At 43.3% G+C, this 12,300-nt stretch overlaps 1 protein-coding gene across 2 annotated transcripts in view; it reads right to left on the reverse strand.

The window, feature by feature from the left end:
• The window catches only part of CEP192 (centrosomal protein 192), a 203,644-nt gene that overhangs the window by 137,423 nt on the left and 53,921 nt on the right, over window positions 1–12,300 (reverse strand). Inside the window, exons 7-9 of one of the 2 annotated variants that reach the window (XM_073678986.1) lie at window positions 8,480–8,610; window positions 6,296–6,376; window positions 6,084–6,209 (exon numbers count right to left, since the gene is read on the reverse strand). In XM_073678986.1, coding sequence (XP_073535087.1) covers window positions 6,084–6,209; window positions 6,296–6,376; window positions 8,480–8,610 — 338 coding nt within the window. Of the gene's footprint in view, window positions 1–6,083; window positions 6,222–6,295; window positions 6,377–8,479; window positions 8,611–12,300 lie in introns of both variants that reach the window. The other variant, XM_073678985.1, reaches the window with a different exon arrangement.

Here is a 12,300-nt window from a genome sequence, read left to right on the forward strand (position 1 = left end):
TTCTTTTTTTACAGGTTCTATGGTTCCCGGGTCCAGAGGAGAATCTCCTGTCCTCCACACCCGGGTACCATCCGCACATTGAAACGCATGGATTCTGCATGTACAGATGCAGGGATGCGGATTCCATGCGTTCTAATGCAAGTCAATGGCGGCGAAAACGCCGCGCTTCCGCAAAATAATTGGTAATGCGGATTTTTCCGTGGCGGAAATTTCCGCAGCATGTACACAGCACATGCGGATTATCATTGGGGAACATGGCAGACCTTCTACCAAGCGTTTTTTAAGCGTTTCTGCAGCGGAATTGCCGCTGCGGAAACGCTTAAAAAACGCATAGTGGGCACACAGCCTAAAAAAAAAATATTATAATTAATATTGTGCCAAATTAATTTCACGTGAACCATCACAGGGGATCTAAACTGCTCGGGGCCCTTGCTACTCTTAATCCACCCCTGGCGCCTGATGTGCCTAAACAGTGGAAACCCCCCACAAGTGACCTCAGTTTGGAAACTAGACCCCTCAAGGATTTAATCAAGGGGTATAGTGAACATTTTGAACCCAGAGGTATGACACAGAATTTGATAACATTAGGTTGTTAGACACCCAAAAAGAAAAAACATGCGGGGATTGCCCGTGCATGGCAGTCAATCCCCCGTTTGTTTTTTTTGGCTGTATAACAGCCGTGAAACATATGGGGTGGAGACTCAAGCATGTCACTTGAGCACCCGCGATACTCAGTGCATACCCGAGCCCCCGATGCAAACTCAAGTAGCGAGCACTTGCGCTCAACACTAGTTGCCATATCGTCATCATTTTTTTTTTCTTACTTTTGAAAAAAAAACAACCTCAACAAAGCCGCAACACCAACCCTAACCGTAACTATAATCCTAGAGTTTATTTTTTTACACCATTCCTTGTGTGATATAAGTGATTAGACGACTTTATTCTTCGGGTCGGTGCGATTACAGAAATACCAGATTCATATCGGGTTTTTATGTTTGACAGCTGTCAGACACTAAAAGATGCTTTTCTTTTTGCAAAGACTAGTTTTTGCATCGCCATATGTTGATAGCCATGATTTTTCCATATTTCGTCCGACAGTAATGTTAGGGCTTGTTTTTTGCGGGACAAGTTGACGCTTTTATTGGTACCATTTTCGGTTACGTGACATTTTTTGATCGCTTTCTATTCCGATTTTTGGGAGGCAGAATAAACAAAAAACAACAATTCAGGATTTTTTTTTATGCCATTCCGTGTGTGGTAAAATTGATAAGGCAGCTTTGGTGGTATGATAAAGGACCGTTTTTTGATTTGTTTGTTTTTTGTTGTTTTTTTTTTTTTACCGTGTTCAATAAAGGGGTTAACTAGTTTTATTATTATTTTTTGCAGATTTTTATTTTTTATTTTTATTTTTTTTTATATATTTCTTAGAATTTTTTTTTTCACTTTCTGACACTTTGTCCCGCGATGGGACTTTCATTTTTTGCAGCAGCATCCCTATGCTATGTAGGTTGTCAACTCTGCACTGGCACAAGTTAGATAGATGGATACATGTTCTCCAGTCTGCATGTCAGCTCACGACAGTGGTGCTGGCTACCCCAAATTAGGTCACACAGGAGTCAAATGAGTCTAACAGGTGTCGCCATGCGTATGAGGTCACGCCTACTTTCATGTGCTATTTAAATCCTCACTACTATGGACAGATTATCCCTGACGAAGCTGTGGTCTAGCAGCGACACACGTAGGGTCTTCTGTGGTGAAAGTACTAGTATGTCTCCTTATAACCTCTCTTTCTCTTCATTATAAGTAGTATATGGCTTTGGCTATGTACACTATATGGGTGGCCTATATAGCAACATTTTAAAGGGATGATTTATATCTTTTGACTGGAGGGACATGCTATAACATATACTGATCAATCCTTTTTTTGCCTGCACCAGGGATTCTCGTATTTGGTTATTAGACCTGAATTCCCTGCATTTATGTACTTAGGTACAATGTTTTAAATGTTTTTAAATATTTTTTCTTGCTCATGGTTATGTGATGTTATTCTATAATTAAAGTTTTTTGATATTCTTTCATAACCTTGGGTGTGCACGTTCTCTATTGCCTTGTGTCTTGGCCTACTGTGACAGTTTCATGCTTAGCCTTATGTAGAACCCCTCTGCGATTATCTTCAGCTGTGCCCACCCACTCCTCTTTTGCTTGGCACAAGTTAGATAGATCACGCACTGCGCATTATCTAACTAACTTGCTGATGCCTGGTGACCCGGATATGGTCATGACAACATCAGGTCACCACTGCAACGATCGGGGACCCCGCACTGACAGGGCGCAGTCTCCGATCCAAAGTAAGAGAGGCTCTCTTACCTTTGCCTGCTCCGGAAATGCTGCGATCGACTTCGATCGCAGCATTTCAGGGGTTAAAGTGCCGGGGAGGACCGCTCCTGCCACAGAGTACCGGGTGTCAGCTGTCAGAATCAGCTGACACACGGCAGCGATCGTGCCTGCACAGTCTCTGTGCGGGTGCGATCGCCGAGGAATAATAATACGTACCTGGTCATTAAGGCCCAGGGAACAGTGATTACTCAAGTCAAAAAGGGGTTAAAAAAATTATGCTCATGTAAAACTACACATTTCAAATATTAAAGTCAATATCATCTGAAAAGCATACATCACATGTTCAATAATATGTTGTAACCAAATGCCCAAGATCCAGGCTAGAGTGGGTGATCCACATGGACACTACCTAATAGATATTTATCAAGTCATGGTCCATATATATTAGAATACAAAAATGTATTTGTTCATATAACAACAAGACAGGCACAAATAAATACATAACATAATAAAAATAGTCAAACAGGCAAAAGGCTCAGATGTTTAAAGCTGCAGACCCACTAACAGTATAAAGGGCGAGGGTGGTGCAAGTCCCAACTGTATCAAAGAAGGCTTTTTATATATTTATCAAATATCACTCTATCCCCATATTATAACGGTGGCCAGAATGCTGTAAGCGTTACATCAACACTATGTACATATCACATATCAGACTATAAAATGTAAACTCAATAGTAAAGTGCATGTGCAAAAAATAAAAAAAAGCTACAGCTCTTGGAAGTAAGGAAAAAAAGAATTGTGTGCAGCGGAAAGGGGCTCAAGTCTTACTTGTCTTGGGCCTCCTTCATATGTCCTGATATTTCCAGGACTGGAAAAACCACCAGCAGTATTATCCGTGTCAGTGTATGACGTCGGTGTGTCACATACCAGAATGGAATGCAGAATAAAAAGATATGCAAAGATAGAGATAGATCGATACCCATGAAAAATATAATTACCATATTATTAGGAATTTAAGATACACCAGACCATAAGACGCACCTAGGTTTTAGAGGAGGAAAACAGAAAAAATATTGAAGCAAAAAATGTGGTCATGATGCACTTATGGGAGAGGGGGTCTGCTGCTGACACTGTTATAGGGGTGATGTCCAATTCTGCAATAATATCCCCCATCCTGGTATATATGGCACCCAACCCCCCCAATCCCCATCCTCGCATGCATGGCTTCCCCCCATCCCCATCCTGGCATGCATGCATGTCAACCCCCATCCCCATCCTGGCATGCATGCATGGCAACCACCATCCCCATCCTGGCATGCATGCATGGCAACCACCATCCCCATCCTGGCATGCATGCATGGCAACCCCCATCCCCATCATGCTGCACACAAAAAAGTAAACTATTTTACTCACCTTCCTTCCCTGTGCTCCATCGCTGCGTCCTGTTCTGCCGCCAGCAGCTGATCTCACAGTGTGAGCAGCGCATGACGTCACTGCAATGAGCCCTCACACGCTAAGATGAGCTTCCAGAATTGTCACTGCTCTCCACGCTGGGACTATGGGCGTGGGGAGCAATGAATATTCATTCTCCTTAATAGCGCGCACAGTGTCAGCGGCTCGTCGATAACATGTGCCCGCTATTGAAGAGCATGAATATTCACTACTCCCCACGCCCATGGGTGTGGGTAGTACTGAATATTCAAGCTGGGCGTGGGGAGTAGTGAAAATTCATGCTCTACAATAGCGGTCGCACCCGATTGCCGAGCCGCAGCAGGAAGCCGGCGGCCGCTGCTGACATTGTGCACACTATTAAAGAGAATGAATATTGGCATGGGAAGCAGTGAATATTCATTTTCTTTAGCAGCGAGAACAGTGTAGGCTGCAGCAGGCGGCTCCTGCCTACTGTGCCCCGCTCCTCCGCCGCTGTCGCTCCCCCCCCCCCCCCCATCCAAAGTCACAGCAACACTATTTGGACTATACACATTCGGACTATAGGACGCACCCCCCCACTTTCCTCCAAAATTTTGGAGGAAAAAAGTGCATCTTAGGCTGTGTTCACACGATGCGTATTTCATGCGTTTCCGCGGCGTTTTTGCAGTTGCGTAAACGCCGCGGAAACGCATGAAAAACGCATGGTAGAAGGGAAGCAATGTTCCCCAATGGAAATCCGCATGTGCTGTGCCCATGATGCGGATTTTTCCGCAGCGTTAACGCTGCGGTCAAAAATCCGCAGCATGTCAATTAATTTTGCGGAAACGCGGCGATTTCGCCGCCATTGACTTGCATTAGAACGCGCCAATTCCGCAAGACAGCATCTGTACTTGCGTAATTGGTGCGTTCTAATGTGCGGATGGTACCCGGGTGTGGAGGAGAGGAGAGTCTCATCCACACCCAGGTACCATTAAAAAAGCTGTAAAAAGAAGAATAAAATAAAAAATAATGTATTCTTACCTTCTGTCGGCCCGCACAGCGCTCCCGCTTGGTTCCCGGCACTTTGCAGTGAGTTGTAGGACCTGCGGTGACGTCAGAGTCATGTGACGGGTCACGTGACGCTGACGTCGGCAGGTCTTTCAATTCAAAGTTGCCGGCAGCCGGGAGAACAGATTGAGCAGGACAGCGCGGGCGATCGGAGGTAAGTATATACACGCTCTCGGTTCACACTGTATAAATCCATGCTGTTTGCATGGATTTATATAGTGTGACCTAGTTATCAAGCACTTTCCAGGTGATGCTAACATCGCCTGGAAAGCGCTTGTCAATCTGCATGCGGAAACGCATGTGAATCTGCATGTGGATCCGCATGTATTCTGCAGGAAAAACGCATGCACAATCTGCATGCGTTTTTTCTGCCAGGGAGATGCAGAAATGATGCAGAAATTTTCTGCTTCATTTCTGCATCGTGTGCACATACCCTTATGGTCCAAAAAATACAGTAGTGCTTTGTGTGTGTTGTTTACTGTACATGTATTAAGCTAATAAATAAATGAAAGAAAATTATGTGGAGGGGGGGGGCCTATTTTAGGTATGCAAAAAAGGTAAAGCAGACTGCTGCGGGCGGATATTATCAGGCTGGGAAGGTCCACGGTTATTGGGCCCAATAACCAAGGACCTTCCCAGCCTGATAATATCAGCCCGCAGCTGTCTGCTTTACCTTTTTTGGTTACCTAAAATAGGGGGGACCCCACCTAATTTTTTTATATATTTATTAGCTTGGTAGAAGCACAGTACACTACACACGCAAGGCACTAGTTCTATATCTCACAGATAGCTAGATATCTACCCCATATCTAGCTATTTTCTATTTAACGCATATCTATCCATCTAGATCTTTGCATATCTTTAAACACCTAAACATCTGTCATTTCTATTCTGCATTCTATTCTGGTATGTCTCACATGGACGGCAAACTGTCATCGGTGTGCACACGTGCAGGACGTATTGACATCCGTGATGCGGGAAAAAAAACGGACATGTCCACGTATAATGGGTGTGCATGTATAAGTGTCTCTAGTACGTGTGAAAACTGTCACCACATGTACCAGAGACATTGACATGTGAAGGAGGCCTTAGGTGGTACATGCACCAACAATTACCACAATCACCACTGAGAGACCTGACAAAATACTGTTAATATTGGACCAGCAAGCTGCAACACCACGCTACAGAACAAAAATACAGCCAAATTTGCAAACGATGGAAACTAAGTATACGGCTACTATTAATGAACATACCAAAGGTATACTTACGTTTCCCAAGAAATTATCTCTTTGTATGAGCTGCTGTGAATTTCTTTCCACCTCAAACTCTACATCATCATCATCACTAGCTGGAGCCGAATCCATGCCTGTGGCAGCCAGGCGTACATAAGGCATCTGGAAGTGATCCTGAAAGTTTTAACAGTGTAAGAGGCAACATAAAACCATCATAAAACAAAAATAGAAGAAAAAGGTGCGCTAACCATTTTTACGTTATAGACTTCATTCTGTTTCATGTGTTGAGGCTCCAGATTCTTTTCAGTACCTGCATAACTTTCCCGTGTCTGACAAAGATGGAAGAAAAGAAAAAAATTACAGATATAATCAAAATTTTGAACCCCCTTTGTAATTTAGGTTTATTAATGAAATTTACAAACTTTCTGATGTTTGTAATAAGCGAAACAACAATGTAAAAAGCGCAAAAAAGTAATAAGTGGTTTCTAAGTTCAGCAGAAAATGCCACTTTTACTGCAGTCTCAGAATTATTCAGTACTTAATAGAACTACTTTGGCTGTTATGACCTGCTGCAAGCATGATGCATAGCCACACATCAGCTTCCAGCAGTCTTCCTAATGGGCAATAGCCACGAGTTCCCTAATATTATTCTGTTCACTAATATTCTTCTGGGGTATAAAAGCCTTCTGCAAATTCTAAAGTTTTTCTATGGGATTCACGTCAGGTGACTGATGACAAACTCCAGAATCTTCTAGGATGTTGGAAACCAAACCCAGGTAGACTTGAGGTATGCTTGGGATAATTCTCCTGTTGGAAAGTTAAAAGTCAAAAAGTTAATTTATTTCAGTTCTTCAATACAAAAAGTGAAACTCATATTATATAGAGTCATTACAAACAGAGTGATCTATTTCAAGTGTTTATTTCTGTTAATGTTGATGATTGTGGCTTACAGTCAATGAAAATACAAAAGCCATTATCTCAGTAAATTAGAATTATTAACATAAAACACCTGTAAAGGCTTCCTATGCGTTTAAAAAGGTTCCTTAGTCTGTTTCAGTAGGCTCCAAAATCATGAGGAAGACTGCTGACTTGACAGATGTCCAAAGGTAGTCATTGACACACTCCACAAGGGGAGTAAGCCACAAAAGGTCATTGCTAAAGAAGCTGTCTGTTCAGAGTGCTGTATCCAAGCATATTAATGGAAAGTTGAGTGGAAGGAAAAAGTGGTAGAAAAAGGTGCACAAGCAACCGGGATAACCGCAGCCTTGAAAGGATTGTTAAGAAAAGGCCATTCAAAAATTTGGGGGGAGATTCACAAGGAGTGGACTGCTGCTGGAGTCATTGCTTCAAGAGCCACCACACACAGACGTATCCAGGACACGGGCTACAAGTGTCGCATTCCTTGTGTCAAGCCACTCATGACCAATAGATAAGACACTTTTGGCGTTACCTGGGCCAAGGAGAAAAAGACCTGGACTGTTGCTCAGTGGTCCAAGGTGTTGTTTTCAGATGAAAGTAAATTTTGCATTTCATTTGGAAATCAAGGTCCCAGAGACTGGAGGAAGAGTGGAGACGCCACAATCCAAGCTGCTTGAGGTCTAGTGTGAAGTTTCCACAATCAGTGATGGTTTGGGGAGCCATGTCATCTGCGGGTGTAGGTCCACTGTGTTTTATCAAGAACAAAGTCAGCGCAGCAGTCTACCAGGAAATTTTAGAGCACTTCATGCCTCCCTCTGCCGACAAGCTTTTTGGAGATGGAAATTTCATTCTCCAGCAGGATTTGGCACCTGTCCACACTGCCAAAAGTACCAATCCCTGGTGTAAAAACAACAGTATCACTGTGCTTGATTGGCCAGCAAACTCGCCTGACCTTAACCCCATAGAGAATCTATGGGGTATTGTCAAGAGGAAGATGAGACACCAGACCCAACAATGTAGACGAGCTGAAGGCTGCTATCAAAGCAACCTGGGCTTCCATAACACCTCAGCAGTGCCACAGGCTGATCGTCTCCATGCCACGCCGCATTGATGCAGTAATTGATGCAAAAGGAGCCTCGACCAAGCATTGAGTGCATTTACTGAACATACATTTCAGTAGGCCAACATTTTGGATTTTAAAAACATTTTTTCAAGCTGTTGTTATAAAGTATTCTAATTTACTGAGATAATGACTTGTGTTTTCATTGGCTGTAAGCCATAATCATCAACATTAACAGAAATAAACACTGAAATAGATCACTCTGTTTGTAATGACTATATAATATGAGTTTCACTTTTTGTATTGAAGAACTGAAATCAATTAACTTTTTGATGATATTCTAATTATGTGAGAAGCACCTGTAGATAGATATTTTAAACAAACGACATTGGTGGAGCAGATCAAATTCTTACAATGCTCACAATAGAAAAAAAAAATAAAATGTTGGTCATACCATGTAGGAAGATTTTTTTGAATTTTCAATTTCTTGTCCCTCAATAACGCCACGTTGCATTCCCGGTGGCAGCAGGCTTTTAAAGTAGGCCTCTAGCTGGTCATCAAAAAATTCTCCATCATCCAGCTCATCTGAAACATGTGATCATATTCTAAATAAGAATGAATGAAAGAACAAAAAAAAAAAAAAAATGTACAACACCCCTCCCCACCCCTCGTCCCTATGTCTTTTCACGCTCTTTTTCTTTCCGCTCTTTAAATGATTTCTTCAGACATAATATAGAAGTTACCTCAACATAAGAACGTCTGATTGGTGATTATTACATAAATATGATGTTCAAGGTATTACAATGTGAATTGATATTGAAAGATGTGATCTCATTTGAACTGTGGACATTTTCTATATTATGTTTTCTTCAAATTCAATATATTTTTTGACTTGCAAAATGTATAATAAATCAATGTTTCATAAAACAGATTGAATATAAAAGTTTATCAGAAATTTCTAATTTTTCCAAAAAAATTTCCCCAATTTTTTTCTGTTAAGGAATGCATCCCATTTGATGTGACTGAGGGGCCTATATGACAGAGAAACTGCACCCCTCAAGGTGCTCAAAAACACAGTCAATAATTTTATTAACCCTTTAGGGGCTTCACAAAAATTAAAGCTATGTCGAAGGAAAAAAAATAACATTTTAATTTTTCCCACAAAAATATTGCTTTAGCCCCGAATTTTGCATTTTCAATAGGGTAACATGAGAAAAATGACAATACAATTTGTTGTGCAGTTTCTCTTGAGTACGCCAATACCCCATATGTGGTGGAAAACTACAGTTTGGGCGCAAGGCTCGAAAGGGAAGGAGCAACATTTGACTTTTGGAACGCAAAATTGGCTGGACTATATAGCGGACGCCATGTCGCATTTGCAGAGCCCCTGTTCTGCCCAGAATAGTGGAAACCCCCCACAAGTGACCCCATATTGGAAACTACACCCCTCAAGGAATTTATCTAGAGGTGTGGCAAGCACCTTAAATCCACAGATGCGTCACAGAATTTTATAACGTTGAGCTGTGAAAATAAAAAAAATCTAATTTTTCCCACTAAAATGTTGCTTTAGCCCCAAATTTTTCATTTTCATAAGGGTAACATGAGAAAATGGACTGTATAATTTCTCATGAGTACACAGATAACCTACATGTGCTGGAAGACTACTGTTTGGGCACAGTGCAGGGAAGGAGCACCAATTGAATTCTGGAGCGCAATTTTGGCTGGAATAGATTGCAGATGCCATGTCACATTCTTCAAATGTGACATGACAAAACAGCAGAAAGCCCCACTAGTGACCCCATTTCGAAAATTACACCTCTTGAGGAATTAATCTAGGGGTGTAGTGAGCATTTTCAACCCTCAGGCAATTCACAGAATTGTATAACATTGGGCTGAGCCAATGTAAAATTACCATTTTTTCCACTAAAACGTTGTTTTGGCCCCATGTTTTCAATTTTCAAAAGGGATAACAGGAGAAATGTAACAGTACAATTTGTTACAAAATTTCTCCTGAGTATGCCAATACTCCATATTAGGTTGAAAACTACTTTTGAGGCAAGGCTCAGAAGGGAAGGAGCACCATATTGGAGTTCAGGTATTGATGGAATGGTTTGAGGGTGCCATAAAAGCAGACCCTAATACAAGTTACCCCACGTTAGAAACTACACATCTCAATTTATCTACGGGTGCAGTGAGCATGTTGACACCACATGTGCTTCAGAATTTTATATCATTGGGGGGTGAAGAATCAATAATTACATTTTTACCACTAAAATGTGGTTTTATAAAAAATAAAAACTTTTGGCTAAGGGCTAATAGGAAAAAATGGACCTCTCCGTTTGTTGTACAATTTCTTCTGAGTGCTCCAATACCCTACATGTAAATCGGGAACTACTCTTCAGGCACAGTACAAAGCACAGTCAGAAGGGAAGGAGAGCTATATTATAGAGCAGATTTACCATTATGGTTTGCTGGTGCCATGACCCACTGGGAGAGCCCCTGTGGTATCAGAACAGCAGAATCCCCCCATCAAGTGACCTCATTTTGGAAATTACACTCCTATGGAAGTTTATCTACAGGTGCAGTGACTATTTTGATTTCATGGTTGTTTCCTAAAAACAAGCAGCAGTGGGATGTTGCGGAGCAAAAATTGCAAATCTGCCATTGCAGTGCCCGTACTCCTGGAGACATGACTCCGTAAATTAAGTGGGCTCTTATCGCTACAGAAATGCCAAACATGTGAATGCTTAGTGTGGTTTAGGCACACTAGGGATAAGAAAGGAGGAGGGCATTTGGATTTGGGAACACAGAATTTGCTAGATTTTTTTTTGGGGTGCAAGGAGCCATAGCACTTTTCAAGGACCTTTGTACTACCAGTAACGTGGAAGCGTAGCATCGGCGTCTCTGCCTCCTGCCAGGCAGAGACACCATCCCTCTCACCTCCCCGCTCGGCGTCCTCCAGCGCTCCTCTTCCTGCAGCGGCCGGCGCGCGCTCCTTCCCAGGCCCTGTGCTTAGGGTGCGCACGCTCCCTCTCTATTAAAGGGGCCGCGCGCGCAGTCCTAAGGAGTCCCCGGCCAATTGCCGGAGGACCTCCCATTTATAAGGAACCTCCTCCAAAATGGAGGTGCCCGAGCAAAAGTTGTTGCACAAGTATACTTACCTCTGCTTCAGCCCTCATGTCCCGTTGCCAGCCTGACTACCAGTCCTGTCTGCCAGCTTGTCTACTCTCCAGCCCGACAGTCTGTCTCCGGTCATCCGCCAATCTGTCTATGGGCAAGTCCACCTGCTTACCAGGAAGCACCTGCCAGTCTCCTGCCTGCTACCTGCCGTGCTTGCTAACCCGCTCACCTGGGAGCGCTCGCCTGTTATCCGTCTGTTACCTGCTAGCCTACTTCGAGGCTCTGCCGTCACTTGCCGTGACCACCTGCCTGCTAGCCTAGACTTCACCCTGCTTGGCCGTCACTTGCCGTGACCACCCGATGGCCTACCTGGAGGCTCCTGCCGTCACTTGCCGTGACCACCCGCCTGGTACACCTAGAGACTACTACCTGCTCTGCTGTCACGTACCGTGACCACCTGTCAGCTAAACCAGAGACTTCTGCCTGCTTGCTGTGTCCATCCGTCATACCGGTCAGTCCCAGCCATCTGACCTGTGGGAGCCACCTACTCTCTTACAAGGTCGTCCCCAGAGTAGCACCTGGTCCCTCTGCCCGGATCCTCCCTGGTCACAGAGCCGTTAGCCGCCGTCCGACCAGGGTCGGTTCGGGTTGATACTTAGTTACGCCCCTCTGGGTCCCTCCTTGCACAGTGGCACAGAGGTTCCACCACCCGGACCCGTAACAGGAAGCCCCCTATATTTCCATTGACAGAAGACGGATCTGAGTGGGGACTTGCTTTTTTGAGATTCAAGTTGAAGCTTTTATTGAAAACATTATAGATCACATTTATCTTTTGCGCTAAGCAGTTACATCACAGTCTCCATCTAAAGCTCTGAATGGTGTGATTCAGATGAAACCCCTGAGGGATTCATACACTATAATGAGGGAGTAGAGTTACTCTGGACTCCATCTTGCCTCTGTTCAGCAGTATCCTTTTCAGTAGTGCACAAAACTATGGCCAACCACGATTTTTATGTAGGGTTAAGAAGACGGACACCACTGGATCCTAAGGCCAGATGGCGTCCAATGTCTCCATCTGCCTCACTAAAGGGAATCCTCCGCGGAGGGTTTCATCAGAATCAAGTATTTCAGAGATTTACATTGAAACCCTGGTGT

This window comes from Phyllobates terribilis, unplaced genomic scaffold, assembly GCF_046119375.1.
Source record: "Phyllobates terribilis strain yellow unplaced genomic scaffold, ASM4611937v1 Scaffold_4__5_contigs__length_816908805, whole genome shotgun sequence".
NCBI classification, from domain to species: domain Eukaryota; kingdom Metazoa; phylum Chordata; class Amphibia; order Anura; family Dendrobatidae; genus Phyllobates; species Phyllobates terribilis.